This window comes from Quercus lobata, chromosome 5, assembly GCF_001633185.2.
Source record: "Quercus lobata isolate SW786 chromosome 5, ValleyOak3.0 Primary Assembly, whole genome shotgun sequence".
NCBI lineage: Eukaryota > Viridiplantae > Streptophyta > Magnoliopsida > Fagales > Fagaceae > Quercus > Quercus lobata.
In genome coordinates this window covers 25,103,664-25,130,847 of record NC_044908.1, presented here as the reverse complement: position 1 = coordinate 25,130,847, position 27,184 = coordinate 25,103,664, and the positions used below count along the sequence as shown (strand labels likewise).

General features: G+C 35.1%; 1 protein-coding gene across 1 annotated transcript in view; it reads right to left on the bottom strand.

The window, feature by feature from the left end:
• LOC115989770 (exocyst complex component SEC6) overlaps positions 1–25,495 on the bottom strand; it is a 39,517-nt gene extending 14,022 nt beyond the window's left edge. Inside the window, exons 1-17 of the mRNA XM_031113632.1 lie at positions 25,295–25,495; positions 23,088–23,126; positions 22,832–22,920; positions 22,604–22,694; positions 21,948–22,037; positions 21,761–21,840; positions 20,510–20,602; positions 18,868–18,894; positions 17,150–17,257; positions 16,813–16,951; positions 16,689–16,733; positions 15,715–15,770; positions 14,281–14,389; positions 13,509–13,649; positions 13,169–13,348; positions 7,974–8,057; positions 7,759–7,845 (exon numbers count right to left, since the gene is read on the bottom strand). Of these exons, the coding sequence (XP_030969492.1) occupies positions 7,759–7,845; positions 7,974–8,057; positions 13,169–13,348; positions 13,509–13,649; positions 14,281–14,389; positions 15,715–15,770; positions 16,689–16,733; positions 16,813–16,951; positions 17,150–17,257; positions 18,868–18,894; positions 20,510–20,602; positions 21,761–21,840; positions 21,948–22,037; positions 22,604–22,694; positions 22,832–22,920; positions 23,088–23,126; positions 25,295–25,423 (1,587 nt within the window). The 5' untranslated portion in view covers positions 25,424–25,495. The remainder of the gene's footprint in view (positions 1–7,758; positions 7,846–7,973; positions 8,058–13,168; positions 13,349–13,508; positions 13,650–14,280; positions 14,390–15,714; positions 15,771–16,688; positions 16,734–16,812; positions 16,952–17,149; positions 17,258–18,867; positions 18,895–20,509; positions 20,603–21,760; positions 21,841–21,947; positions 22,038–22,603; positions 22,695–22,831; positions 22,921–23,087; positions 23,127–25,294) is intronic.
• Positions 25,496–27,184: the final 1,689 nt, after the last annotated feature.

Here is a 27,184-nt window from a genome sequence, read left to right as displayed (position 1 = left end):
AAGGTACTCTTGGGTTGAAAAATAGTTTACAAAAAAATCAAAAGGGATGGGACAAGTTTAAGTTTAAGGATGAGACTTTTTAAATGGGACAAATATGGGACTGTACTCCCAAATTTGTGTGGGATTGGGATGGATCTACAGCAGGATAATTGTCATTTATAATGTAAGTAACAAGAAGCCAATTTTATTTAAGTGTAAGGAGCAATTCTGAAATCTTTTTGTGTTTGGACGTGGGATGTGCTATTGGTCCATCGGGTCTTATTTTGGGTTTCTTTACTTTAGTGGGGTTTATCTGTGAGTTTAGTTATTTAGTTTAGACTTAATTATCAAACCCCAAGGAGCCAAAGTCATATTAGGGTTAAATATCAGTCATATATGACTCATTGGGCTTTGATAACTAAGCCCAACTAACTAAACTCACAAAGAAAACCAAATCAAATAATTAAACAGGAAGCGCCTTATTGGGGAAGTAAAATATCATTTGGTTAAATGGGCTACTGTTTGCTCTCCTATTTCTTTGGGTGGCTTAGGGATAAGGAAGATAAGACTTTTCAATGAAGCTTTACTTGGGAAGTGGCTTTGGAGATTTGGGGTTGAGGAAGATGCCCTTTGGAGGCAAGTGATAGAGATGAAGTATGGATGTGTGTGGGGGGGCTGGTTTACCAGAGCTGTGATTGGACCTTATGGTGTTGGTTTATGGAAAAATATCAGTCAGGGATGGCCTTCTTTCTCTCGCCATATTCTGTATGATATTGGTGATGGGTCTAGAGTGAAGTTTTGGCAAGACCGGTGGTATGGAGAGACTTCTCTTGCTGTTAGATATCCAGACTTGTTCAGATTTTGCAGGAATAAGGATGCCAGTGTGGCTAAGCTAATGATGTCCACTAATGGTGTCCTCTTTTGGGATGTGAGATTCATTAGGAGTGTGCATGCTCAGGATCTAGAGGCTATGTCCGACTTCATGGTAACTATTTATGGTTCGCATATAAGGGGGCGAGGTGAGGATAAAATGTGTTGGATTCCTAGCAAAGTTAAGGGTTTCTTGGTTAGTGATTATTATAGAATTTTAGCTGGCACTGCTTTCTTTGGGTTTCCTTGGAAAAGTATTTAGAAGCAGAAGATTCCCTCTAGAGTAGCTTTCTTTGTTTGGACTGCCGCTTTAGGGAAATGCTAGACGATTAATAATTTACACAAAAGGAAGGTGTGGATTCTAGATTGGTGCTACATGTGTAAGAAAAATGGTGAATCGGTTGACCATCTATTTCTTCATTGTCCTTTTGCTTCGGATCTATGGTCTATGGTTTTGGGCCTTTTTGGAGTTTCTTGGGTTATGCCGCACACTGTTCTGGGGCTGTTATAGTGTTGGCAAGGCAGCTTTGGTCGTCATCGAAATGGTTATATTTGGTCCATCATTCCTCATTGCTTATTGTGATGTCTTTGGAGGGAGAGGAATAGTAGATGTTTTGAAGATACTAAGAAATCTATTCTAGACCTCAAGCTTCTCTTTTTTAGAACTTTAAGGGATTGGTTGTTTGCTTTGCAAGATAAATCTTTCCCCTCTTTTATTGATTTCCTAGACTCTTGCAATTTTTGTATTTGATTTCTTTTCCCTTGTACACTCCCTGTGCACTAGGGTGTCCCCTTTATATCAATATATCTTATTACTTATCAAAAAAAAAAAAAAATATCACCTGGTTAATTGGAACACTGTTTGTTATCCAATACAGTCAGGTGGTTTGGGTAATACAAGTCTTATCCACTTCAATACTTCCTTATTAAGGAAGTTGTTATGGAGTGTGGAAACAGATTCACTTTGGATGGTAGTTATAGCTACAAAGTATGGTTGTTCTGGGGGTGGTTGGAGTTCTAACGTGTCCAATGAGCCACATGGTGTTTCCTTGTGGAAGCACATAAGAGGCAATTGGGGGGAGATGCTCTCAATATGTTCAGATTGAGGTCAGTGGGGCTCTCAGATTTGTTTCTGGGATGATATGTGGTGCGATGAGGTACCTCTTAAAGAGGCTCGTCCGTTATCATACCACATTGTAAGTAAGAAGGACGCCTTGGTAGCAGAACATTTGTGTGTACAGATGGGGCTCTTCATTGGGATGTTATTTTACTAGATCTATCCCAGATTGGGAATTGGAGAATTTACAACATTTCTTTGCTCTTCTACATTCTGTTAATATTGGAAGGAGTGGGGAAGATGGAATGGTGTAGTTGTCTACCTGGAATGGTTATTTCGAAGTTAAGTCATATTATATAGTTCTAACAGATGGAGGGAGTCCCTTGTTCCCTAGGGAAAGCATTTGGAAGGTGAAAGCTTCTTCTAAGGTAGCTTTTTTCACTTGGGTAGCTGCTAGGTAAAGATTCTTACATTGGATAAATTAGAGCAAGAGTAATATATATGTTGTAAATTGGTGGTGGATGTGTAAGTGTACATTGCAATCAGTGTATCACTTACTCCGTTGTTCCTATGCGCACAATCTATGGACACGTGTTTAGCATGTTTGGTGTTTCGTGGGTTATGCCTAAGCAGGTGGTGGAATTACTAGCTTGTTGGAATGGGGGGTGTGGGGTGAAATCGGGCAGCCATTATTTGAGGGGCTATTCCATTGTGTATCATGTGGACTATTTGGAGAGCACGGAACATTCAAACTCTCAAGGGAGAAGAACATTCCTTCATTGACTTGAAATAGCTCTTTTTGCTCTCCGTAAAATTGGATGACTACTGTGAGTGGTCTTTCTATTCCTCCCCCTTTGGATTTTCTAGATTTAAGTACTTTTGCATAGTGTTTTGTTTTCCTTAGTACACTGCCTGTGTACCAGGGGAACAGAATTGCACTCCTTATTTTCTGTTTTTAATAAAATGCCTTATTTACCTATAAAAATAAAAATCAATACAGGAAGCGCAAAGAACCTGCCTCCTACAATTCTCTTTGACTTCTACAATCAAACCTTTCCTTAACCAACTTGAATTCCGACAATCACTCTCCTTATTAGACACAATTCGTTTTGAATTTGAATTCGTATTAAACCTCAAAGGCAATCTAATTTTATTTCTTTCAAGGATTTTCACCTCAAATTTATTCTCCCCATTAATAAGCCGATCCCTCCCCTCCACACCACCCACGGCCAACAGAACAGAATTTCTAGTTTGATTATCAAAAACCACCACCTGCATGCAAGGTTTATCTCTCAGAGATTCAGTCAATCTCTCCACTATTCGAGTCCCCTCCTTATCTTTGATAATAAACTGCTGTGCTTGCTTCATATCCCTTATCTGCACAGGACCTTTCAGCATTTCTACAAATGTCCGAGAAGAGTGAACCACAAAATAAGGCTTATGCCTATGAGGCCTAAACTTTAGACCACCCATCGCATATTGGGAAAGATTCAACAATCTATGTAATTCAATACCAAAAGCCCTCCAACCTTGTTGTGCCCTCCAAGAAAAAACCAAATAAACAGTGTAAACCGCCGGTTCAACCGGCATAATCGGAAACCGGTGCGGTTAAACCGGTTTTAGCACTTCTTCATAAAATACTTCAGCTGTTGTGTTTTTAACCCAAAAAAAAAAAATAATAATAATAATAATAATAATAATTAAAAATTAAAAAGAGAGATCTTGTTTCAGATTTAGGAAGAGAGGTTTTGATTTTGAAAATGCTCTCTCAAGTATGAAGTGGTGAAATCTAAGACACCAACAGTGACCCAAAAACATCATATTTACTGTACTTACCTTTTGCTCTAAAGCAAAAAAAAAAAAAAAAATCAGATTTCCTGTATTTGTTAAGCAGATTTGTAATGATCTAATGCTTCAGTTGAGGCTTTTTTTTTGCTGCTCTTGCCTCTTGCACATGCTCATTTCACGAGAGAGAGAGAGAGAGAGAGAGAGAGAGAGAGTTTTGAAGAAAGATATGAAAAGCAAAAAGTGATCAATGCGTGAGAACACTTCAGCAACACTGATGGAGTTTGAGATACATAAGGTCAAACTTAGTGTTGTTGGAACTTGGAACTTGAACCAAACGTGTGGCAGTGGTTTGAAATTTGAATAGATTTCAAAATGTGTGGTAGTTTTTTCTTTTTTTGAGCTAATGTGTGGCAGTGGTTTGAATAGATTTCAAACTTTAGTTTTTTTTTCTTTTTTTCTTTTTTGGGATATTAACTATTAACTATTAACGTGTCAAATGTGTGAGGGAAAAAAATATCAACTGGGCAATGATATTACTACCCATTAGTGCACTTACTTTTTGTTATTTGAAAGGTTGAAAAATAACTAAAATATTTTATAGTGGGTTGTGGACTTGTGGGTGCTTGTATATCAGTATATGTTTTTTTGTTTTTGTTTTTGTTGAATTGTGTTAAGTGGTGTCTAAAAGTTGGTAAGTTAAAGTTTAATGTTTACTATTATTTAATTTTTTAGTTAAAATGACTGGGTATAAAATTATTTATTTATTTATTTTTATAATTATTAATTAAATTATTTATGACGTCACCGGTTCGACCATCGGTCGGACCCCGATCCGACCAAAAAACCGGTAATCAGTCCCTTTTCCGATTCTTTCACCGTACCGCTTTTTAAAACCATGCGTGGAACCCATAAATAGTAGGAAAAATAAGCAATAAGGTGACTTATAAGTGCATCCCAAATGGGCACAAATTCATGACATGATTACTTAAAAGGGAAATATGTAATATGAACAAAATTTCAGTAAATAAGTGTGCGTTTGGGAAGCGCGTTTTGCGCTTTCCAAATGCACGTTTGCGTTTCTGCCCCTTTTTTTTTTTAGCCGAAAAGTTTGACTTTTCAACCAATTTTCAGCCACATGTGGGTCCCGTGCACTGTTCACGGACCTACAAATTTCACTTTTCAGCAACTTTTTCATTAAAAATGGATCCCACGGTACTATTTACATTTAAAAATTATTTTTCTACAATATTTTTCAGTTTTCAGCTGTATCTAAACGAACTGTAAATTTCAAGACTAAAGCTAAAAGGAACCAATTGATATACAAAATGTAGCAGGGTCATGACTTATTTTAGCATTGCAATAGACAAGAACCTAAGAGAGAGAGAGAGATGAATTATAAAAGATAATGAGAAAACATATGGTTTTTCTATGGCCTTTTTTCAATCTTGCTAGAGCTTTTTGTAAATGGATATTATGGCTGTCCTTCATAATTTCCATAATTCCATGCAGAAGCTATGTTTGAAAAAAGTCTTAATGCTACTTTCCTTGACCTCATTCCCAACAAAATTGATGTTATGGAAGTGAAGGATTTTCATCCTATTAGTTTGGTGGGAGGGATGCAGAAGATTATTTCTAAGGTCTTAGCTAATTGTTTGTGAAGGGTGGCCCATGGTCTTATTTCAAATTCTCAAAACACCTTTGTTAAAGGTAGGCAAATTTTGGATTCTGTTTTAATTGCTTCTAAATGTATTGACAATAGGTTGAAGACAGGGGTGCTAGAGGTGTTATGCAAGTTGGATGTTGAGAAAGCTTACAATCATGTAAATTGAAATTTTCTTATGTATTTTGCTTCTACAGTGTGGTTTCTCAGAAAAATGGAGAAGGTGGATTATGTGTAGTATTTCATCTATCAAGTTCTCCGTTTTGATTAATGGTACCCCATCTAATTTTTTTCGAAGCACTAGGGGTGATGTCAAGGGGATCCATTATTGCCTCCTCTTTTTTATACTATCATGGAGGCCTTGAGTCGTATGTTAGATGTGGTTGCCATCTTGGGTCAGTTTTCGGACTTCTCAGTAGGCAATTCAACTAGTACGTTGTTGTCGATGTCTCATCTTTTGTTTGCAGATGATACCCTTATTTTTTGTAATGCTAACTCCAATCATATAGCTGTTCCGCGTGGGATTCTCAGCAGATTTGAAGCGGTGTCAAGTTTAAAAATTAATTTAGGAAAGTCAGAATTGGTTCCAATTGGTGATGTGCCTAACAGGGAGGAATTAGAGCAGATGTTGGGTTGTAGGCAATCTTCACTTCCTTTGAAATATTTAGGTCTTCCGTTGGGTGCTACTTATAAAGAGGAGACAATTTGGAATCCTATTTTGGGGAAGATGGAGCGGCATCTAGATGGATGGAAGAGGTTGTATTTATCTAAGGGGGGTAAGGTAACTCTTATTAAGAGAATCCTTTCTAGCTTGCCTACTTATTTTCTCTCTCTTTTCTATTCCAGCAAAGGTGGCTACTTATATGGAGAAATTACAAAGAAACTTTCTTTGGAGTGGTATTGATGCTCCTAAGGTATCTCTAGTGAAATGGTCTTAGGTTTGTGAGTCAGTGCAGTATGGGGGGTTTGACATTAGGCGTTTTGAGAAGATTTAATTCTACATTGCTAGGAAAATGGTTGTGGAGATATGGTACAGAGAGAGATGCCCTTAGGAGGAGGGTCATTGAGGTGAAATATGGGGACGATTGGGGTGGTTGGTGTACAAAACTAGTGGCAAGGACTTATGGTATTTGTGTGTGGAAAAACATTAGAAGTGGTTGGTTGTCTTTTTCTAAATGTCTTCAATATGATGTGGGTGATGGTACTAGTGTGAAGTTTTGGAAGGATGGATGGTGTGGGGATTATTTTCTTAAAGATGCTTTTCCTGAGTTGTATAGTCATATTTGGGCAAGGGGATCTTCTATGTCGGAGGTCATGTATTTTTTTGATGGGAGGCCTCATTGGGACATCCAATTTTGTCATCCAGTGCAGGATTGTGAGTTCAAAGCATTGGTTTTGTTTTTAGATATGCTTTATTCCGCAAATGTACGAGGCTATGGTGCTAACAAAGTTTGTTGGAAGTTAGTAATGAGAAGAGGATTTAAGGTTCGAGGTTTTTATCACTCTTTATTCCCTTCTTCTGTCAATTCTTTTCCTTGGAAAATGGTGTGGCAATCAAAGGTTCGGCCTAGAGTAGCGCTCTTTTCTTGGACTACCGCTTTAGGTAAGATTTTAACTACAGATAATTTTCAGAATAGGCATATTTTAGTGCTAGATTGGTGTTATATGTGCAAAAGGTGTGGAGAATTGCTGGATCATTTTCTTCTTCATTATCCTATAGTATATGAGTTGTGGTCTATGGTATTTTGTTTGTTTGGTATCCATTGGGTTATGCCATATAAAGTTGTTGAGTTGCTAGCTTCATGGCAGGGAAAGTTAGGTAGATATAGAAATATAGATTTCTGGAGGTTTATGCCGCATTGATTGTTTTGGTGATTATGGCATATTGTAGTGCTAGATTGGTGTTATATGTGCAAAAGTTGTGGGGAATCAGGGATCATTTTCTTCTTCATTGTCCTATAGCATATGAGCTATGGTCTATGGTATTTTGTTTGTTTGGTATCCATTGGGTTATGCCGTATAAAGTTGTTGAGTTGTTAGCTTCATGGTAGGGAAAGTTCAGTAGATAGAAATATAGATTTCTGGAGGTTTGTGCTGCATTATTTGTATTGGTGCTTATGGCAGGAATGAAATGCTAGATGCTTTGAGGATTGTGAACAGTCTATCCTCAACTTAAAGTCCTTTTCTTCAGTGCACTCCTTGAATGGAGTTTGTTCTTGCCATCATGTTCTTGTTTGTCCCTCCCTATTCTAGTTGATCATTGTAATCTAGGTTCTTAATTTTTTGCCACTGTACATTTCCAATGTACTTAGGTTAGCTAATTTTTAATAAAAGTTCTTACGTTATTTATCCCAAAAAAAAAAACAAAAAATGAGAAAAGAACTCAGATTGATAATAATATAACCTGTTCAGCATAGTTTTGTGGAAGAGCTTCCATGGTGCTATTACTTAGCTCCATTGCAAGATCATAGCAGCGCAGATTATTGTTAACCTGTACACGATGACAACAGGAGATTTTTGTTAAAATGTACAAAATGTCAATAGAGAAACATATGATAAGCTATTTCAATGCAAGCGCCAAAGATTGTCCCTGGCTAAATGATCAAATAACTCACAAACCATTGCACACAAAGGCTCCAGACCAATTTCAGAAGCAGGTTCTTCAAGTCTCTGCCTCTCAGCTGCTTGAAAATCAATCATCACCTGAAGCAAGACAAACCACAAGGTCCAAACATGCAGGGAAAATTTAAAAAAAAAAAACAAAAAAAAAAACAAAACAAAACAAAACAAAAAAAACAACAACAACAACAACATCATCAAAGCTCTTAGTTACTTAATTATACTTTTAGCAATATTACTGATCAATTAACCCACCACACATGGTAAAGAACTACATAAGATTGTAAGAAAGATATTATCATCAAGAGAAACCAAAGAAAAATCAATTGTTAATATCTCCATCAAGTGAAGCCATCAGACACATTCGTATATGAAAAAATTAACTTTTTTTTTAATACGAAATTTTATTGATGAAAAATTGTACAAGTAAACAGGGAACAAGAAATCTATATTGGCTGTATACAGTATACCAAAGAGTTCCTCTACAAAGATCATGAATACAATGAATCTATGAAATCATACAAATTGGAAGGCATGTGATCTAGGGCATGATGATATGGCATGGCCAAATAATCTACATGGGTATGATGAGTCAGGCTACTATTCCACATGGGATGATGACATGGCTGAGAAATGAACATGGCAATGGACGCTCTTTAAGAACATATGACTAAGGTCCCATTTTGTAAGCTTAACTCAAAACAGTTTTCAAGTATTCAAATCCTAAAAACCATGGGTCCCACTATTAAAAACTATGTTTGGAATGAGAACCTTAAATAGAGTTTTTAAGGTTTAGTGTGGGTAACTTAGAGAGAAGATCCTTGGTGGTGTGTCATCTCCTCTTTGCAGATGACACTCTAATTTTTTGTAATGTTGACCTAGATCAGATTTTGATTCTTCGTATGATTCTTATTTGGTTTGAGGCGGTTTCTGGTTTAAAGATAAATCTGGGCAAGTCAGAATTGGTTCCCGTTAGAGTGGTGCATAATATAGACTTACTGTTGAATGTCCTTGGCTACAAGGAGGGTACTCTTCCAATGAAAAAATTGGGTCTTCCTTTGGGTGCTAAATTCAAGGATAAGACTATATGGAACCCGATTCTGGAGAAAATGGAAAGGAGATTAGCAGAATAGAAATGCTTGTACTTATCCAAGGGAGGTAGAGTCACTTTAATCAAAAGCACTCTATCTAATTTACCCCTTATTTTCTATCTTTATTTCCTATACCTGCTATTGTGGCTAACCGAATGGAGAAACTTCAACAAAATTTCTTATGGGGTGGCATTGGTGATGAACCTAAATTTCATTTGGTTAAATGGGCTACTATTTGTTCTCCCATTTCTTCAGGTGGCTTGGGGATAAGGAAGATAAGACTTTTTAATGAAGCTTTGCTTGGGAAGTGGCTATGGAGATTTGGGATTGAGAAGGATGCCTTTTGGAGGCAAGTGATAGAGGTGAAATATGGATGTGTATGGGGGGACTGGTGTACCAAATCTGTTAATGATCCATATGGTGTTGGTTTATGGAAAAATATCAGTCAGGAATGGCCTTCTTTTTCACGCCATATTCTGTATAATATTGGTGATGGATCTAGGGTAAAGTTTTGGCAAGACCGTTGATGTGGAGAGACATCTCTTGCAGTCAGCTATCCTAACTTGTTTAGATTTTGCAAGAATAAGAAGGCTAGTGGGGCTAAGCTTATGAATTCTGCCAATAGCGTCCTCTTTTGGGATGTAAGCTTCTTTAGGGGTGTGCATACTCTGGAATTAGTAGCTTTGTCAGGTTTCATGGAAACCATATACGGTTCTTCAATAAGGGGGTTTGGGGAGGATAAGATGTGTTTGAAACCGGGTAAAGATAAGGGGTTCATGGTTAATGATTATTACAAAATTTTAGTGGGCTCTACTAACTACTGTTTTCCTTGGAAAAGTATTTGAAAACATAAGATTCCTTCTCGAGTAGCTTTCTTTGTTTGGACTGTTGCTTTAGGGAAATGTTTGACGATTGATAATTTACGAAAAATGAAGGTTTAGATATTTGATTGGTGCTACATGCGCAAGAGTAATGGTGAATTAGTTGGCCATCTCTTTCTTCATAGTTCCGTTGCTATGGATTTGTAGTCTATGGTCTTGGGTTTATTTGGAGTAAGCTAGGTTATGCTGCAAACTATTTTGGGGCTCCTAGCGTGTTGGCAAGGTAGGTTTGGTCATCATCGAAATGGTTATATATGGTCAATTGCTCCTCATTGCTTAATGTGGTGTCTTTGGAGGGAGAGAAATAGTAGATGTTTTGAAAATATTGAGAGATCCATTCCAGACCTCAAGTTATTTTTCTTTAAAACTTTATTGGATTGGTTGGTTGCGTTGCAAAACCAATCGTTCCCTTCTTTTATTGATTTCCTTGATTCTTGTGATTTTTGTACTTGATTTATTGACCCCTTGTACACTTCCTGTGTGCTAAGGTGACCCTTTTTGATATCAATAAAACTTATTACTTATCAAAAAAAAAAAAAAAATTGTTGTGGGTTGTGATAATTTTTTATTAGATGAAGACTAGTTTTGAGTGAAAAACTCATGCCAAACACACATTTGAGCATTTTGGTAACTTCAATACAGTTTTTTAACCCAAATTTGAAAACTTTGTTCAAATTGTTTTGAAAACAAGAACACCAAATACTATTACCAAACGAACCCTAATTGTTTCTACACATGCAGATTATAATTACGAGTTTTAAGCATGTGATTAATTGTTTAACACATGCTAGCTATAGTTTGTTATGACTTTAACAAGTGATTAATTATTTTTGCTCATGTGCTAGCTATAGTCTGTTAACAGGTTGTTATTAGGGATGATGTCCACGTGAGGTCAGCATAACCAATTCCTTGGCTATGTTGAACGGACACGGACACAGACACGGGGATACGGCAATTTTTGAAAAATAAGGACACGACACGGCAAGAATACGGTGGTTAAATAATTAATTAAATTTTATATTTAGGCATATTTTTTAATATTTTTAAACATAAAATACATTTATGTCTAGAATTTAAATTATGTAAGAACTACAAATAAGTAAACTAACACCCAAAGTAGTATAATAATACACATAAAATGTTTAGAGTACAAATCAAAAGTTTAAATAGGCTACATTCAAATACTAATACTAATAGTCAAAATAATAATATAAATTATTTTCTTTTGGACCAATAGCATATCAAAGACATCATGGCACTGACATATGGTACTCAATAGTAAAAATTTGAAATTGAATGTTTGAAAGTGACTTTCACGTGGGGTTGGCAGAAGACACACAAAACAAAGAGGAAATATAAAAAAGTATTAGAAAAGTTAAAATGAACTAGACTAGAAGACAGAAGGCATCTGGGTGAGAGAGCGAAGAAAAAGAAAACAAAAAAGAAGCAGAAGAAGAAGAAGAAGGAGAGAGGAGGAGCTCGCCGATCGGCCCAATCTAGCTCCGGCGAGGGACAGAGGGCAGCGGCAGCGGCAGCGGCGGCAGGCAAAGGTCAGAGAGAGGGTGGGTTGAGAACTTGAGATGTGGGTTTTAACTTAGACTTCTCAGACTCTAAGAATTTTTGTTTTAGGGAATATCTCAAAATCAATGGTATTGGCCATCTGTCAAAATCTGTGATTTTTTTTTTTTTCACTACTAGCATGTCGGAGCCATGTCAGCGCCATGTCGGAGAAGCGAAAAAAAATAAAAAAATAAAAAAAATAAGAGAGACACTCGTCGAACACTAGAATCCGGCGAGTCATACCCATTCCGGTGTCCGACACGTGTCTGGCACCGACACGACGCCAAAAATGGCATGTCCGTGCAACCTAGTTCCTTGGTGCATAAATAACAAGGTTGGACATTGTAAACTCAACCGTCTGTGATTGAATAAAATTTCCTCTAGAATCAGAATTGAGATTTGAGAATTCTCTCATTTTATGCCAACACTTTCTCTTTCTTTGAAATTCCTTTTTCTTTTTTTTCTTTTTTTTTTTGGCATCATTCTACTGCCATCCACTAACATCAAATAGAAGAGAGAGCCATTGGAAGGTATGCTCCCATCCAATGTCTTTAAAAAGGAAGAGAAATCCAAGACAATGAGATTTTACTCTTTTCATAGATGGCTCTGGCCCCTCAAAGTCCTCCTAATCTTTCCCTAATTTGCCACTTCAAACAAGATGGAACTATATTCCAACTCTAATTCTGCAGGTTTTGAAAAAAGCAGCTTTTCTTTTTTTGATAATTAATGAAACTTTATTGAATTAAATAAAGAGTCACCCAAGTATACAGTCAAACACTCAAATTTCAAACATCTATCAAATCACAAACCAAAAATAAAGAGTGACTTCCTACAGCTGACATCCATTCTAGAGAAAAACAATTTCAGATCCGGTAAATTCCTCTCTAAATCTTCAAAACTCCAATTCCTCTTCCGCCAACTACACCACATAAAACAGTGAGGGACAGCCTTCCAAATAACACCATTACAATGACGCCCAAACTTTCATTGCCAACAAGCTATTAGATTTAGATCCACTACAGTTCTCAGCATCACCCAATGGATACCAAACAAGACAAAAACCAGACCACAACTCAGTAGCATTAGGACAATGAAGTTTTGAAAAGAGTAACTTAGCATTTAATTTCAGCTGAAGTTAAAATCTGATTTTGTTGGAAAGTTTTAGGTTCGGTATGTAGTAGGCAACGAATCTGATTTTGTTGGAAATCAGGTTAGAAAAGAATAGGACACAAGAATGCTGAAAGTAGCAACGAGAGAAAAGATTAGATAGGAAGGTAGAGGAAGGAGAGGGAGGAAAATTCCAAGCAATAACTCAACGAGCTCAACTTTCAATTCATTTCATCCCCTCAACAAAGAATACAGAGCTGACACTTTTTATAGCCAAGATTACTTCCTGAGGAAGTATTCACCCTCCTTTTTTTTAATAGGAAACAATCTTTATTAATGTGAGCGTATGTCCAAACATGTTATCACTGCTGCATGGTCCTGGATGTGAAAAGCATAAACATGAAGAAAGTTGAAGAAAAAAAAATTTCCATGCACACTTTATATTACGAATTTATGTGAACCTATTCTAAAATTCTTTTTTACTTTATGAGTCGTAATTTAATTTTTGAGAAATTAATACATATCAAATATGTTCATGAAAAATTGTCTTAATCACCTGAATAATTGCCAAGGCAATTCTGTATAGCATGACATCGGTGCTATTTTCCCGAACAATCTGCACCTGCTCTCCTAGGATTCTAAATAAATCAACTGCAGCTGGTGTGTACAGCTTTCCATCCTCAGTTTTCTTTGGTGCCTGTACCTTATCAGCCTCCAAGATATTCAAGTACCATTTCTAGAAAACAAAACCAGTAAAAAGCAATAGTTACATGGGAGAAGTAGAGAGGTAATTTGCGTAATATCATAAACTATCAAATATGATTTGCAACAGGTTGATTTTTTTATTTTTTTTTATGATAGGTTGCAATAGATTGATAAGGCAGATAAATAATTACCCTTGTTGTAGCTTGCATTCTCTCCACATATGAGTTCATGAGGGGATCCATGGCACCACTCTCAGAACAAACTTGAGCCAAAGAGTCATCAACACCAAGCCCTATCAGGTTTTCTTGATATTCAACTACCCAACCAGTTACCTAGTTGTAGGCAATAGGAAAGAGAAACAGAAAGTAGGAAAAAGAAATTCAAATGGAAATATGAAATTCAGAAATAAAATATACTTCAAAGCCTTCAATAAGAAAAATACTTAAAGCTACTTTTCCACCCCCAAGTACTTTAATTAAAGTTGCTTATAAGAAAAGTGCCATGTCTGATGTAATTATTAGGCAGTAGGGCGGTTCTCCAGTAATGTAATTACCCAGTTGTAGAGCACAATGAATGACCTCTGGAGACCAATAATTACATCAGTCAGCAGCATCAGCAACAGCAGGGTGGAGCTTATCATCAACTAACCAACAGTTTTTATGAATTTAGATGCTCATTCATCACTTGATAAACAAAGAAATTGCTAACAAAATCCACCTCTATTAGCCTAATTATTTTACTATGATAATATCTTCACAATGGCAACAAAAATTAAATTTATCCAAACTAGATTCCGTCAAAATTCAAAGTGCAAGTCTAACTACAATGACACATCTTGCTCCCAGTTAACTTGCAAATAGCCAAGTTGTTCCATGTGCCATAGCACATGGCCTGTTTACTTCAGCAAAGGCTATTTGAAAAATAAGATGCCTGTTTGAAATTCAAAGGATTTGAGCAAAATACCTTCAAAATCTCTATATTTGTTAATTCATTTGCCCTGTCACCGAGCAATCTAAGCATCTGAATAAACCTCTCAGTATACAGATTTACCATGAGTTGGAATATTTCATATCTGCCAGCATGGAAGACTGAATCAGTACAAATAAAACATTTACATGGAATATAACCCTCAACATAATTCCCGAGTTTAATTCAAGTACAGGCATATGTGATGACGCACTCATCCATGCAGCTCGGACACACACACACACACTGCACAAAATATAGAATGATAATGCTAGCTGCATTAACCCTTCCAATAAACTAGAACCTTGCTCACAAAAGTGATGACTGGGCTTTGAACATTGGCACACACATGCAGAACCAAAATAAGATATATGACTACCAGAAGCCTAAGTAGCCCAAATATAAATTAGCAAACTGTTTCAATACTTCAGCAACTAAGCCTTAATCCCAAAATTTTGGGGTCAGCTATGGATTACAACAAACTAATCAGGTTTGGCCACATTATTTTCTACCATTTTATTCTATTTGAAGTCATATACTCTGTTATCTCCTTAATTGACATGTGCTTTTTTACAACATTTTTTTTAGAATCGCTTTTTTTCGATTTCTACTAATGCAATTTTAGATCTTCCTCTACCTGACTTTGTTCTCTCAACTTGAATCAACTCACTTGTTCTCACCAGTGCATTAATCGCTCTCCCGTAACAAACTATTTCATAGACAATCAATTTTTTTTTCTTAAATTATTACATTGCAACCCACTAGAATTTGCACTCAGTTGTATTGGATTGTAAGGTATATGGCTGTCAGGACACTTTTTCTTTTTATGAAAGCGAAATGATAAGATGGAACAAGCTGTAGAACCACTCATTCCCATATTCCTCCAGAAATTTTCAGACTGCTGCCTTTTAGGTGTGCAGGGCGACAAACTGTAGTGCTTAACTGAAGGTGAATTATAGAAAACAATCTGACTTGGGTCTCCATTGGTAAAATCTTGTAAATTGAAGTTTGCTTAGACTTGGATATTGGATCAGCAAAAGAGGGATTTAGACTCAAATTAGCCCAAGAATGCTTTCTTAAGCCTTCCTAGTAGAACAGAATTACATTTGGAGGGCTGAGTCATCCACTACCAGGTTAACAAACAGGACAGCCAATTGTTTGGCATCCAACTACTACCCACACCAACAAACAAAACCTTAAATAGAAAGTAACAATAAGCCTAAGGATACTATGTAAAATCAAGCATATTTAGGTAAAAAGACTGAGACATCCAACAGTACCTCATAAGGGAATAATTAAGGGGTAAAAAGAGGATATAGCAAAAATATAATCTTAAGGACAAACCTCAAATTAAAGAGAAAGAAACAAAAAGGTAAGAAGAAGAAGAAGAAGAAAGAAGAAAAAAAGAGGTAGATTTGACACAGTGCAAACCTTGGAGGGAAACAAGGGGCAACATAGTCATAAATATCTCCGAGCTCTTCTCCAATCTGAATGTTGTAAAAGAAACAACCAACATTATCAATGAAACAAAAATCTAAATCAGGTTTTTTACAAGCTCCTTATGGTAAATGAATAATGTATAATTATTCATTATTCCACCTAGCATGAAATGAGCAAAGTCCTGTGTTGTATGCTACCTAATGATGCTAATTTGTTATTCATTGTGTACTGTTCATTTGAAGAAGAATTCCCAAGCTCATGTTTTTTATGCATAAAATCTTATCAACTTATCGATGTTAAGGAGATCACTCTATATTTGGCAAGGTGGCAAAGAAAGAAAGGACGGAAAGGATTATTCAAAATTCCAATAGACTGCGGGATATTGAAAACAAACTTAAGTATGAGTTGTCTTCCAACATGCGGAGAAATAATGTAGGACACACAATCTGAAAACCTAAAATAAAGAATAATGTTAGAGGATATATAGCTATACTATTCACATGGTAATATAGCAGCCTACTTTATCTTTAGGTAATTTAAGGATATTTGCTTCTGATTTATTTTTATTACATACAACTTGTATTAGTCCAAATCAAGGGACACGATCATTTATTTTAAGGGATGAAAAGTTTTGCGTTCTTATCAATAAGAGATTATGATATCTTTGTAAGCTAACTAACTTTATTACTAACTTAAAACCTTACATACATACATATAATAAGAGATTATGATATCTTTGTAAGCTAACTTACTTTATTACTAACTTAAAACCTTACATACATACATATAATGTATAAATGCGTGTCATGTGTCCACTCAATAGTACATATAGTAGTACTTTGGTTTGTTAAAGGGGAAAAAACAATATAAAATATATACACACACACAAAAAAATGCTATTAGTCAGCCTCCACTAAGAAGTAGAGCACAAAAACATAAAAATTGAAAACTTAAGTTGTACTTACTGTTCGAGCTTCTTCCAACGCTGCTTTAAGGTCCTCAAAAACAAGCTGATGCACAAATTACTGTTATAATAAGAGATATTTAACACTCAATGGTTATACAACGGAGTAACCATTAAAAGAATACCTCTGTCAGAAGTTTGTTAAATCGTCCTTCAACAGTCTTCCTTATTTGCTCATAGCATTTATCCTTATAGCCTTTCCCCTGAACATTCAATTTCTGATGTGATAAATTTTTTGAAGAAGTTGTTACATTGGTCGACTTCCTGTAGGAAATAAGAAAAAGTAACAAAACTATGGTGCATTATGTAACCTTAAAAAATAAGGTTGTGATATACAGTTTAAGAAAGCTTCTGAGAAAGATTATACACATTATGAATATAAGGAACCATGACTTGAAATTATAACCAAACTTCAAGGTGAAAGAAAGTAACTAAAATTGAAAATTAATTCAAAATATTTACTTGGCAGTTCTACGAGGATTTGAAACTGAAGCCATTGCACCAACTCCCTCGGCCTCAGCTGCTTCCTCAGCAACTTGTTGATCAAAGATTTCTTGCATTTCAACAACCCTAGAAGGGATAGAAACAGTAGAGAAATATAATTAAACACTACAAGACTAGCACAAGAAAATGAATCAAAATGGCCTCCTAAATAAAAACTCCCTCTGTCCCCCAAGTTCTTAGTCCTTTATTCCACTTTCTTATGTCCCAAAATGTAGTCCTCTTTGAAAAATCAACAAATAAATTTCCTAACTTACCATTTTATTTAATTTAAAAAACCAATATCCTTCTTTCACTAGTATTTAAATCAATGAGGTTATTTTAGTAAATTTGTACCTTTCATTTAAAAAAGAAAGTGCATATTAAATGATTTTTTTTTTTTTTTTGATAAGTAATAAAAATATATTAAAAAGAAGAAGGGTGTCACCTGAGTATACAGGAACTATACATCATGGACAAAAACCAAGAAGAGAGGGAATCAACAAAATATGCAACAGAACTTGTCACTTGTGCCTATGGTTCAAACTTCAAAACCAGTCAGATCCCAATAAGTTTGATTTTAGCTCTATAACAGTAAAGTCTATTGTTGAATGTTTGGTTATTCCTCTCTCCATATAGTCTGTATTAGACTTAGGGGTTTTTTTGGTGGTACAGAATATACAGGGAATTTGTAGGGTTTTTGGAGTTTTATTTTTTTTCCTTTTTCATATTTTTTTGTCATTTTGGGATTATCCTAAGATGCATGGGCACAAGTACAGGTACGGGGATAAAACATTTCTTGAAAAACCTAGGGTTTGATACATCGGGAATACGTGTAATAATTAATAATTAATAATTACTTATTAAATTTTTTTTATTTTTTAGCATTTATTATTCATATATTGTTAAGCATATATCAATTTAAGAACAATAGTTTTCAATAAAATTATTTTTACCTATAAGAAAAAATTAAGAGCAATAATAAATAATAGAGTAAATCCATGGCCGTAAAATAATGTTTAGAATATAAACCATAAAATAATGTTTAGAATACAAACCAAGATCCAAAAGAGTAAATAAAAGATAACTAGATAAGCGTTCAACATTGAAACCAATATAGAAAAAATATTGGTTTCAACAATATCTCTCACTATCAGGGGCTAGGTTTCAACAATATCCAAACTGTATCACAGGCATATCTTGAACGTATTGGCATTTTTTTTCCCAAAAAAAAAAAAAAAAAATGACTAGGACTACGTATCTTAGGTGTATCAAAGTATGATACATATGGGATACCAGTACGTGAGCCAAAACGGAGTATACATGCATCCTAGGCGTTATCCTCTCAAAAGTATTGATAAATTTTAAATTGGTCAATAACTTTGAATTATTTTTCTATAAATTTTTAATTACCTACCAAAACAAAATGCACGTCATTCTCTGAAGTGGATTGATACAGAAAATTTCAATTGGTATGTAACTCTGTTTTACTATTTCTATTTTTTTAATAAAATCATCTATTATCTATTAATTAAAAAACACACATCATTTGTTTGAACAAAACATTGGTAATATCAAATTTACCCCCACGAAACTAGTTTGGGAAGAATGAGAGGAAGAAAGTCACAAAGCAAGTTAAAACAAAATTCAAAAATAATATATAAGAAGACAAAGACTAAGGATGTTCATCACAGAAATACCTTAAAGCACGAACCAAAGTTTGTGGGCTGCAAAAAAGAACAGATGTAAAACAATTAAATGACCATCAGAAGAATCATAAAACAGATTACATAAATAACCTAAGCAATAATGACTTTGAAGCATGTGCACCAAAAAGAATGGAAAATAAATCCATATCAAAATGAGACACTTCCAAGTCCAGCAAGAGAAGAGAGGGAGAGAAGGGGGGGGAAGGCAATTATTAGAAGACAGGCCTATTTTGCTTGGACCACTACTCAGAGAAAAGATTTTGGTCCTACTGGTGCAACATATCTAACAAAGATGATGAAACAGTTAAAATTCACAAACCTATAGGATATTTAACATGTGACATATCCATCAACCCTTCTTTATGAAGGAGATGCCATTTGATCAAAAGAGCATTAACGAGCTTAATAATCCATCCCAATTTAAATGTTTAGTTTTAAATGACACAATGTTTGATGACGAAGAAAGAGTATAATAACCTTACTAAAATGCCTGAAGGTAACATGACTTTTAAAATGCGTTGATTTTTTTTTTTTTTTTTTTTTTGGTTGGAATAAGGTATAATATGGGCAGATTAAGTTGAAAATGTTTTTATTATTTTTTGGAAGTGAACACTCCTTTTGGGACATCCCAAAATGGAAAGCAAGATCTTTATTTATGATTAAATGGTTGTCTATATAAGTTAGTTAATACAATTATTTTTTTAATAATTAAGTTAGTTAATACAATGATTAAAAGTGTCATGAGGGACTGCAGCAGTTGTACATGAGGTATACAAAATGCTAGTCAATTTTCAATTAAATTCTATCTTCTTGACAAGTAAGCAATTCATCTAAGCTAAGCATATTCTAATGCTCAGAAATTCTAGCCCACAAAAACATGAAATCACAAAATGATAAATAACCATAAAAAAAGGCAATCAGTCTCTGCATCAAATATCAGCCCAAAACTGCATCACCACCATTAACTTCCACGTTTTTAAAGCTTAAAACATAAGCTTTAGTATTCTGCTACTTGCTGCACAAAGTTGCAGTATCAAACAGATCTCTCACTACGTTGGGCCTAATTTTGGTGCATCAATACAGTGTCATTCTCAATGGTATCCCTAAAAAAATTAGTTGCCTGTACATCACATATATGCCACCTTCATCCAGTAAAAGAATGTAAAAAATTTTATATATATATATATATATATATATATATATATATATATTCCACCTTTGGCCCCACATGCAATTTTTACTTTTTTTCTTCTTTAGGTGGGGCAATGATGGAAGAGAAAGAGAAAGAGAAAGATAGAGATGACTCAGCAGCTAACATGCTTATCATACTGATTTCTAAGCACATTTTTACTTTGTGGCATTTGCAAGTAAGATAAATTAGAAGGCAAGTAAATACCAATAAGCATTTCCAAAAAGTGAATCAAAGCCAAATCTCAGGCCAGTTCAAACCACCAAACACAAAATATTATATCAAATCGCAAGTAATACACAATCTATAAAGCTTAAATAAGTACAAAATCTTTCTAAGAAAGAACCTCATTAAAGTTGGGTGCAAGAGATAAAATGAATTTCATATGGAATAAGAGCAATCACAAATCTTAAGTTTTTCCAGATTAGAACAAAAAAAATGTACCTTTCTTTAGAAAGTTTATAGAAGTTGGAAATATGACCCCATAATGTCTTCTCAAATGTCTCCCAAGTCTGATCTACATCTTCAAAATATTCTCTGGTTCATGGCCCATATGAGTGAGAGAGAGAGAGAGAAGTCACTAAGCTTCAAAGTAGCATTAATCAAAAAAATCATGGAAATAATATTTTTACAGTGAAACATTTAATATAAAAGGCATCATTGTCATAATCATCATCATCATCATCCTTAAAAGCCAATTTCTACTTTCCACACTTATGTTGTTCTTGCAGCCAAAAAAAAATCTCGATTCACCTTTTCAAAGTAATTAAATGTTGAATGCATCAAGGGCAGATAATTCAAGCATTAACTTAAAATAAAATCATCAATGCTGCTTTGAACCAAGAATTAGAAAACACCAATCATCAGCAACGCCAAATTAAGCTAGCCACTCAATTGCCTCTTTAATGTCAAGCGCATTGATAAAATCATAAAAAATTTGTGGCTTGGATATAGAGACATAGCAATTGCCTCAAGAATTTTCCCAACTCTTATAAATTGGCTATAGTATTAGGATTGAAAAACACCAAAAGATTTGCTGAAAAACTGGCAAGAACTGACAGCTTAGAATTAGCTTAACATTTTCTTTCTTTGCTCATTTTTAACCCCTGATCTGCTAACTAGCATCCAGCTCTTTTATACTTTTTTGATGTATAATTGTTACTAGCTTTGGGCTCACTACAAGAACTATAAATGCAACAAGTGAAGAAGCTAGAGAGTATTCTTTAGTCAGAAAATTTGTAAAAGTAGTTAATTCTTAATACTAAAGCATATTTCCTTTTTTTTTTTTTCATTTAATGTCATTGATCTAGTAAGTATAATTTACTTTTTGTCTGCTGATGTCAAATGATGATTGCTGGAGCAGTTTCTTTCTTATTCTTCTACAAGTTAAAACAACTTTGGCTTGACATATAATCCCATATAATTGTATTTATCAATATTAACATGTGAAGGAAATACAAATGAAAATAAATCACCAAGGTTTAAAACTTTTGATTTTATGTTACTGTTTTCTTATTAGAATCACCCCAAACCTTAGAATGGATTGTGAGCTTATAGAAATGTATCCTTGTAGTTGGGTGAATATGAATGACAAAAACGGGGGGCCTTCTACTCTAACGGGATGCCATGGCTCCCCTTGGCCCCTGCTAGCACCACTGAAGAATGTGACAAAAAACTTTACAAGACAATACTGACCTTAGTCTGCCAACCTCTTCCTTGTGAGATCCTGCAGCTGCTAATGCAAACCTCCGCTTCCCATCAAGAGCTGTTAACCTCTAAGACAAATTTAAGGACGAAAATCCAAAGACCCGACTATGAGTACACTATAATATGTGAATTTAGTTCCAAGTAATAATATGTATGTAGGGAAGAGAACTATTACCTCATAAGTGTTAACAAGTTCTTTATCATCACTCAAAGAATCCCTTGCTTCAGCTGCTTCAACAGAAATGGACATCATGCCCTCGACATCCTATCAAAAGATCAAGAAGTGAGCTAACAGCAACCACACAGAAAAGTAGAAGAAACAACAAACCATTAGATTTTCTAAAGCTTCATGCCTCTAGATTTAAAACTTAAAATAGGCATGCTTCACAAAAAATCAACATGAATAGCCAATGACCTTCTGGTCAACTGGATAGTGGTTTCTCATTTTCTTTTAGTCAAGATAAAAATTTTCAGGCAATTCCAACCCCACTTGATTGATGATTAGTTGCATGTAAGTTGTAACACTCTCGTGTAACTGCATTCTCACTGCAACAGCTTTCACAAGATAGAGGGCATTTTTTTTATATGTAAATAGGAAGACAAGGCTGGTGGAGTTCGAACCCCAGTGCAGAAGCACAAGAAGAGTTACTGGAACCACTGGTTTTTCTCAAGCCCCAAGATAGAGGGGGAAAATTGAAAATGGAACAATACAACTCCATTTCCAGGTGTCCAAATCGTGGATAAAATAACACATGCACATACACACACTAGTCATGATAAAAAAACTTATTCAACTCAGGAGCATTTTTCAACTCAGCCAAACACACCCACCTTCAAGGTTGTATTTAAGTTGTTCCTTGCATTGCTGAGGAGCTTTATTTGATCATGGTTTTCAATTAATGTTTGGCATTCTTGACAAAGCCTGATGCAGAAGGCAGTCATATTAACCACAAAATCAGATACGCAAATATTGCATTCGAATTTTACAGATAGGATACCAAACTAAACCCCTTATAATGTTAGAAAAACCCCCCTCAGTATATCTCATCAACAACGTACTTTTCAATAGAAACAAAATTTTCACGGAGTTGGTCTATCGTCTTCTCAGATAAGGACAAAGAGTCCAGCCCAGCTTGTGCCTGTTCAACCTACAGGGTCAAAGAAGTACCATGTAAGCACATTGAAATATGAGACTTGTTGAGCTCCCTCAACTCAGTAAATGTCTCATAATAGAAGGTAAGAGAAAAAAATAATGGTTAAAAATAATTATGACAGCAGTTTTCCCCATGAAAAGGATTGGAATTTGTGTATAAACCTGCTCGGCAACCATTGTACTAAGTTGTGCATCATTTGCCTGACAATAAAAATAATAGCAACATTCAGAGTTGACAATCTAAAGGTTTATCAAGAAATTCATTGAAATAAAAGCCAATATAATGCCTTTTTTCTAACAGCAATTATAAATTAACCAACTTTTCAAAGCCTCGCTTTTTCATAATTTATTAGCCAGTACTTCAACAAGTAATTTGCAAACACTACTCGCCAAAAAAAAAGCATTACATACACACCCAATAAGTTTTGAGCCCATAACCTTACCTTCCACCTATTCTTGCAGGACAAGAAAGTGTCATTCGAGTCAAAGCACACTAGCACGTAGCAACATTACCCACCAAACTAATAGGCCTAAAATCCTTAACATCTAAAGCAACTACCATCTTCAGAATAAGTCTAATTTAAGAAGCATTCAGACTTTCCCCATACGGGCCACATCTCCATGCTCACAAAAAGTAACAAACATTCTCATTAAACTTTACTAGAAACTAGCACTACCAAATGAGGGGAACGGGTAACCATTTTGAAGCTACTTCTTCATTCACATTAACACTCTTTATCCTCTTGATTGTTGCTTGATCAAAGTTTTTTTTTTTTTTCTTAATGTCGTGGAACCTCACTAAGTGTTAGGAGCTTTACTTGTTGCTGATGATGGTATGAGGAATGTGAGTGTTTGGGCAGCATTAGGCCAATCACTTGGCTTCATGTTCCTCAACGCACTCATAGCTTCTCATGCCAGATTAGTAATGCTCCTAAGGGCTCTTTGAGGGGGACATGCCTAATCTCCAAACTCAAGTTGGATCGACGAGCAGGATGAAGGGGCGGCATGTGGTAGCACCTTGCTCCACATGATGCCCCAAGCCATGGCAGAGGAGGGCCATGGTGGGCAGGGTTGGTTTTAATGATGGGCAGATACAAGTGGTGCTGACCCTACTTGGTGGTGCATGGCATTAGTGGCTTAGTTGCTGATTGCTTGTGTATGGACTTGGTGGCTTGTGTGCAAGGTAGGGCTAGGCTGCCATGATGATTAGATACTGTGTGCAAAGCATTGGCTTGGTGGGTGCTGGCTGATGCATGGACAGATGCTGGTAGGCTGATGGCAGTTACTTGGTGTGCTGCATACAGACATGTTGTGTAGGCTGTATTGCTGATGGGGGAAGACTTGGGCATGGGCCAAGCCTCTCAAAACGTGGGAAACATGCTGTGTGGGCTGCTGTGTGATGGGCAAAAGCCCCATGATCTGCTGAGACATGGGCTGTGAATGTGCCGATATGCAGGAGCAGTTAATGGGCAATTACCAAGCAATTTCTAGCTTTCCTGATGATCAGACCTGCTATGTAGGGGCTGAAAACATGGAGAGCAGACCAAAACAGTATCAGTTGAAGGTGTCCTAAGTCAGACCACAAGTGGCAGAATGTCCAAGACCCAGGCAGTTACTAGGCAGTAACTGCCATAGCAGTTATTTATGTGTATATGACCCTAAGGCTGTTGGGGGTGTCAATAGCAGAGTGTATTTTGTCTTAGAGAAAATTCTGTGCATTTCTCTAGCTTGTAAAAGGGTTTCCTTTGTACTTGAGATTGAGTAATAAAGGTTGGGGGTGGGTTCCCTGTAAAAATAGTGTGTGCTGTGTGTGTGAGTCCCTATATAATCTGTTCTTCTAAGTGTTCCTACCATGTGTGTAGTGTTGGCTGAGACTAAGTCAGGGGCTTAGGGCCATCACAAGTAGAAAATTGAAAATTGAGTGAAAATTTTGACCCTGTGACACTAAGGCAGGGCCCTTTGAACCCACCCCAAGGGGATTAAACCCCGAATTCATGACCACACTAGCCAGAACCTTGTATCCAGTAATCCAGGGGAACCACTGAACTGCACCCGGACCAATAATTTGATCAAAGATATATATCATCAACAGATAAAAAAAGAAGTCCCAATGAAAATGAATTTCTCTTCTCCTATGAGAGAATTTGCTAACCAACGCAAAGAACACTACATATCAATCAAATACAGAACTCATCAAATCACTAGAGAATTTACTCTTACTTATTCAGTTCATCATGCCAAATCAGATTTTCAACGCTTTTCAAAGAAAAAAAAAAACTAGGAAACCCTAGAATTAGCCAAAATTTGATGAATCAAAACTAGAAATTAGGCAAAAAATTTTGAAATTTTCTAAAGAATGGAAATAGGACCTGTTGGCGAGTAATGTAATCGGCCTTTATGGATGCGATGGACTGAAGAAGCTCCGGCAGCGGCAGAAGCTTCGCGACCTCGCGCACCGCCGATTCCTTCGCTTCCACTCCCAGGTCCTCCACCATCATTTTTCTGCCTATGCCAACACTGTAACTGTAACACGGTTCACGATCAGGTTGGAAATCTACCTAAATTTTAAAAGTTTCAATTTTAATAAAATAAATAGTAAAAATGAAAAAAAGAAAAAAAACTAATATATAAAATAATCATAAAACTTAAAAAATAAAAATCTTGGCAGCAGAATTTCAATGCGGGGTAATTTTTTTTTTAATCGATGATTCCAAATTCCTATAAAAAAATCAAAAATTAGTTATGATTTCATAAACTACCAAAAATACCCCTAATCTAATAAGGTAATTTTGATTCTTAAAAAATAAAAAATATGGTTAAAACTGTAATTTTCATATACTAAAGGTATTTAAAAAGTTAGTTATGAATTCAAAAATGGCCAAAAATATCACTAATCTAATAAGATAATCTTTATTCCTAAAAAGTAAAAATATGATTAAAATTATAATTCAACAAAATTTAAAATAAAATAAAAAAAAAACTATTAGAGAAACTTTTTTACTAAAAATTAGTACATATTTTCTATTTAAATATATCTCACACATTTAATACATTTTTTCATAAAAATTAGCACCTAAATTTAGCTTCTTAAAAAATCTCTTTTTATGTAACCTTACTAACAATAAACAAATTCAAATTGAAATTGAAAATTACATTAAACTTTAAAAAAAATTAAAAAAAAAAAAAAAAAAAACCTTCATCACATGTGTGGAGCATGTGTGATTAGGCTAGTACATTTTGAAACTTTGCAATAGAGTTTCACTTAGAGTGCACATGTGATATAATCATATAATGTGAGAAACAAATGGAATAAATCATATACTCAAAAAAAAAATTACTATATAATAAAAGTTAAGCTTTAATTACACCAAATTTTTTTTTTCTAAATATAAGAAAAAAGAGCTAATTCCTATAAACAAAAAATAAAAAGAACTAAGAACTAATTTGTTCTCCAAGTATCAATTATTGCTTTATCGTTTCTTCATTGAAAATAACTGTTTAGGCCATGTTTGGTTTGTTGAATTTTCATCATTCATTACTCAAATTTTTCGTAGGCCCCACACCAATTGAGGTTGTTTGGTTTAGTTTTTGTTCTCAATTTTCATAACTCATTACTCAAAAAATTAGGCTAAAGTTGTGGAAATTGAGAACAACTTTTTGGAATTTTCAGGTGATAAAATATGAGTTGGCATATTATAACTGTCTTAAAAAATAAATTCAAAATTCACTCACATCAATCTCACCAAAGTTATATAAAAATACATGGTTTATACAATAACCATGTAAATTTACACTGGTATTATTCATTTTGCATTTAGTTTTTTATTATTTTTTTACGCATTCCAAAATGAAAAAAAAAAAAAAAGAGTAAATGGTGGTTGTTGTGTATAAAGAAAAAAAATCAGAAAATCAAGAAAATTTGATATTTTAATGAAATATAGTATCTGATGTAAGGACCATATTTGAACTCCTAACCCACTACGTGGATGGACGTAAGCCCAAAACAATGAATTTGTAAAGAATGGGTTTGGATACTGGGCTTTAGTTGACCAAAAAAACACAAAAATGGATTTAGATCATAGGAGAATGAAAAGAAAAAAAGCTCGTATTGAAGAAAAATCGTCCTCGGAAAGATCCGAGGAGGTCTGATCTTATGTATTGATCTCAAGTTTAGTTCTTAGATGCTACAGTATATTTCTTGTGAATTCTCGATCCCTCTCTCTTGTTTCCCCCCTTTCTTTACATACTCTTCTTCCTTC